Source organism: Stegastes partitus, unplaced genomic scaffold (genome assembly GCF_000690725.1).
Source record: "Stegastes partitus isolate 25-593 unplaced genomic scaffold, Stegastes_partitus-1.0.2 Scaffold824, whole genome shotgun sequence".
NCBI lineage: Eukaryota > Metazoa > Chordata > Actinopteri > Pomacentridae > Stegastes > Stegastes partitus.
The window spans coordinates 215,195-219,418 of record NW_007578555.1 but is presented as its reverse complement, the minus strand read 5'-3'; the positions used below and the strand labels follow the sequence as shown (position 1 = coordinate 219,418).

General features: G+C 52.3%; 1 protein-coding gene across 1 annotated transcript in view; it reads right to left on the bottom strand.

Annotated features, from left to right (window-relative positions):
- The window catches only part of adamtsl4 (ADAMTS-like 4), a 52,250-nt gene extending 48,270 nt beyond the window's left edge, over positions 1–3,980 (bottom strand). Inside the window, exons 1-2 of the mRNA XM_008292697.1 lie at positions 3,738–3,980; positions 1,359–1,419 (exon numbers count right to left, since the gene is read on the bottom strand). Of these exons, the coding sequence (XP_008290919.1) occupies positions 1,359–1,419; positions 3,738–3,760 (84 nt within the window). The 5' untranslated portion in view covers positions 3,761–3,980. The remainder of the gene's footprint in view (positions 1–1,358; positions 1,420–3,737) is intronic.
- Between the last annotated feature and the right edge of the window lie 244 nt (positions 3,981–4,224).

The following is a 4,224-nucleotide window of genomic DNA, read 5'->3' as shown; positions in this document are numbered from 1 at the left end:
AGCAGCGACCTCCAGCAGCTACTGGTTCTGATCCAGCAGCTACTGGTTCTGATCCAGCTGCTACTGGTTCTGATCCAGCTGCTCTGGAACCAGACCCGACTGTGGCCTTCAAACAAAGACCTGGACCACAGCAGCTCCAGACTCAGGAAGACGTGAGGAGACGAGCAGGAAGCTCCTGAAGCAGATTCTAGCGCTGAAGCTTCATCTTCAGAACAACACGACGTCAGCTGGCAGCGAGCCGGACCAGCGCCGCCCCAGATCAGTCCAACCGTTCACTCTGCAGACGGAGCTGTTCTGGCCTGAAACGCTTCGTCTGTCTGCAGCAGAACCACGTGTTCTGTTCTCGGTCACTGGCCGCTTTGCTTTAAGGTGCTGAACCTTTTATAAACCACCTGGATCTTGGGCTCCCCGGTACCGACCCATGATCAGGCTCTGGTCCCGATGCAGCGGTCGTGGGTTCGACTCCCGACCACAACCGGCCGCTGCAGGACTCTCCTCCCCCCTCCTGTCTCCCCCCACTGCTCTGATCAGTGAAGAACCGCTGACCCGTCCCACCACAAGAACATGTTTGATCAGAACATGTTTGATCAGAACACGTTTGATCAGAACACGTTTGATCAGAACACGCTGATGTTTGCTGTAAACTGTTCAGAAGCTTCACTCACACCAAAGAGGGAATTTCCTCGGAACCGGACCTCAGATGGAAGAAATCCTCGTTATCTGAGTGACTCAGTGAAACGCTTCCATCAGCTGTGGCAGAACTTTGGTTCTGATTTCTGCAGCCAGCGCTCCGCTTTGGACTCAGTTTCTTCCCTCTGACAGAACTTAAAGGTCAGACGACATAAACTCGCCCAGAAAGGATTCAGAATCATCCTGAAACCACTCAGCGTGTTGAAAATGACTAAAACCAGCAAGATGACAGCACGATGACCCAAAACAAGTCAAAGTGTGTCTGAAATAAAGGAAATGTGTCTAAAGTGACTGAACAAGTCCAGAAACACAAACTAAAACCCAAATAGTCCAAAATGACGACAGTAAGTCCAGAACAAGTCGGACTCGTGCCAACATGTCCGACGTTATGAGAACAAAGCATTTGTGTAGAACTACATGAAGGTTTCATAAATGACAGACTGGACTCTGAATCCGTCTGAAGTGACTCTAAACGTGTCACTGACTCTGATTTAACGAGTCAGCAGCTGTTCTATCAAAGACACACTCACATGAAGATCCTGTCAGACGTGGACCTGCTGCTGCCTTCTAGTCTGCCGTCAGTCTTTGGTTTGTTCAAACTGACTTCATTTAAAATGACAATGCAACAGTTTCTCCAGAACCGTCGGGTCAGCAGCTCAGTGACTCACCTTCCTCCTGGTCTTCGTCATCGAGGTCGCGGCCTCCACGAAGCTCCACAGCACAAAGAGCCTGCAGAGACGGAGAGCAGGAGGTGAGAACGGCGACACATTCACACAGCTGAACATCTGCAGCATGAATGAGCTCTTTAAGGTTGGTTCCATGAGCTCAGCCGGATCGGCAGAACCAGGCTGGAGCTGTGGCGGGTGCAGATGATCCGGTCTGTGGACTCCACAGGTGTCTGTGGGCTCAGAGGAGGAAGCTAAAGGTTCTGTTTCAATCAAGGTCCAACACAAACATCTCCATGAACCTGAGGAGGCCTGAGAACAAACCAGCATCTACAAACCACGAAAAGCTTCAAAGAACTCAGAGTTTGTCCAGAACGTTTGAAGAGTTCTGAAAAATTACAACAACTGGTCCAAGATGTGTCCGTGATCACTCAAACTGTCCAGAATTTCCATCAAACCCTGTCAGACTGGAGACAAACTGGCTCAGAATCATCTCAAACGTTCCCAGAACGACATGAACTCGTCCAAAAGGACAAATAAACGTACAGAACAACTCCCAGTTTGTCAGAAATAACTAAAACCTGCCAAGATGACCAAGAATTAGTCAAAAAGGATTCAAAGTGTCCAGAATGACAGCAGCTAAGTTCACCAGGGCTGGTCCATGAGCACAGAACCCGACCCGTCTCCGTCCAGAATGACCGACGGTGTTTTAAACGTGTTGAGGGAAACTACAGGCGTCTGGACTCACAGGAGCAGAACCAAAGCCTCTGTTTCCCTTCAAGGTCCAAATAAACATCTCCATGAACCTGTGGAAGTTCCCACAAACTTCCAGGTTCTAAACCTTGAAAACATCTCGTCAGCTTTCTGGCAGAAGTCAAATTTCACCCACAGAATTAAAAGCTGCGTCTCCGTCGTCCAAACGGTTCAACGTTAACTCAGAACTACAAAATAGAGTCAAAACTCGGGGCGCCGCTACAGCTCACCTGGTGGAGCCGGCGTCCCAGGTGCAGGGCTACAGTCCCCATGTGGAGGTCATGAGTTTGAATCCCACTCATGGCCCTGTCCCACATGTCCTCCCTCATTCTTCTCCCACTTTCCTGCTTCTCTCTCACTGATCAATAAAGGCCCAAAAAATAACTTTACAAAAAAAACAAACAAAGAGAGTCCAGGTTTGTCCTGATCCAGAACAACTGGTCAACAGTGATTCAGAATTCATCCAAGAACACAAAAACTGTCCACAGTGACTCAGATTCAGCCAGAAATGACAAACCCTCGACAACAGGACAGAACCGGGTCCAGAATGAGCCCAACTTTGTTCAAAGTGTCCCAGTTTGTCCAAAGAGACAAAAACTTTCCACGATCACTCCGGAGTCGTCCACAGTGACTCGGCTCTCCTCCAAATAACTCCACTGACCCACAGTGGGCTCAACATGACCCAAAGCTCGTCCAGAATAACTCACAGCCCGTCCACAATGACACCAACTCGGTCCAAAATGACTTCAACTCGGTCCAAACTCATAAAAACCGGATCAAAACGACACAGCGTGTGTCCACACCGACCCTAAAAGCTTCCACAGTGACAAAGAGAGATGGACCGGACCTCCAGTGTGTCCACAACGACCAGAACCGTCCAGTGACCACATCTGATGTTCAGACCTCCATTGGTGTTCTTCCACCAGATGTGAGGAACTCTGTGGGTCAGGAGCAGAACCACAGTGGGTTTTTTCCCTGCAGCTCCAGCAGCAGCCTGTTTCCAGCCTGAAGACTCGGTTCAACCCAACTAGCAAATATCCAGAACCATCCGAGCAGCTTCCCTTCAGCTGGTTCTGGGTTCTGGAGCAGCTTCGTGGAGGTGAAAGTGTCCCACGGTTCCTCCCACAGTCCCTCATTACTCGGCAGCCTCCAGAAAACTCGAGACAAGTGCAGCGAAACAAGTGGAACCTCCACATCTGTCGAGAACTGGACCCGGGCCGCCCAGAACCGACCGTCACCGCAGCCGCAGGCCACATGCGGCCCGGTAATTGGACCCTTCTGCCCAGTGCGGTGCACCGCGGCGGTCTGGGGAAGCTCCCCGCTCCAGACTGCTCAGTCCCCCGAAGAGCCAGACAAAGGTCCGACACAGAGCCGCTCAGGCCGAACTAACGACCCCCTACCCGCGTCCACGTTTCCGCGGCCGCTACTGTGGCACGTTGCAGAGTAAACTGAGCGGAGAGGCTCCCATCAGAACAGCCGCCCTGAGCACGAAACGGGGCCCCGGTGCTGGTCCTTCGGGCTGGACTCGGATCTGCTCGGCGCGCAGCGACCAGGACCCGCCGTGCGTAAAACCAAGAAAGAAGCAAAACACGTTTCCAAACAGCGTCCATGTGCCGCTCAGAGTTTTACCTGAACAGCAGACCGAGCCGCATGCTGCCAGCGTCCGCTCCGCTCCCGATCCCGGTCCGGTTCCTTTTCCTCAGAATCGCGGTGAAGACTCCTCCGGTCCGCTCCGCGCTGCTCCGTCCGTCGCCGTCCTCCTGTCACCGAGGCTCTGCGCGGCGGGGAGGGCTCCGTGTTTTTCTCTCCTCCTTTCGCTCGACAACTTTTTTTTTTTTTGGGTCCTTATTATAAACTGGTGTGACGCCTGGCAGCCGGGGGGCGCTGGGGGAGGAGGGGGAGGAGGGGGGAGACAGGAGACACAAAATGGACAGATTACACAACTCCGTGCCTCTGGTTCACACGCACGAACCCGCACGCTCTGCGGGCCCGAGCTGAGCTGTAATAACTCTCAGAGCCGCTTTCTTAGTTGCACAATCCGACGTAAGAATGCTCCATTGTGCTGAATCCCACTGATCAGGAGCAACGATAAACTCATCTGCAGCGAGACGTGGGC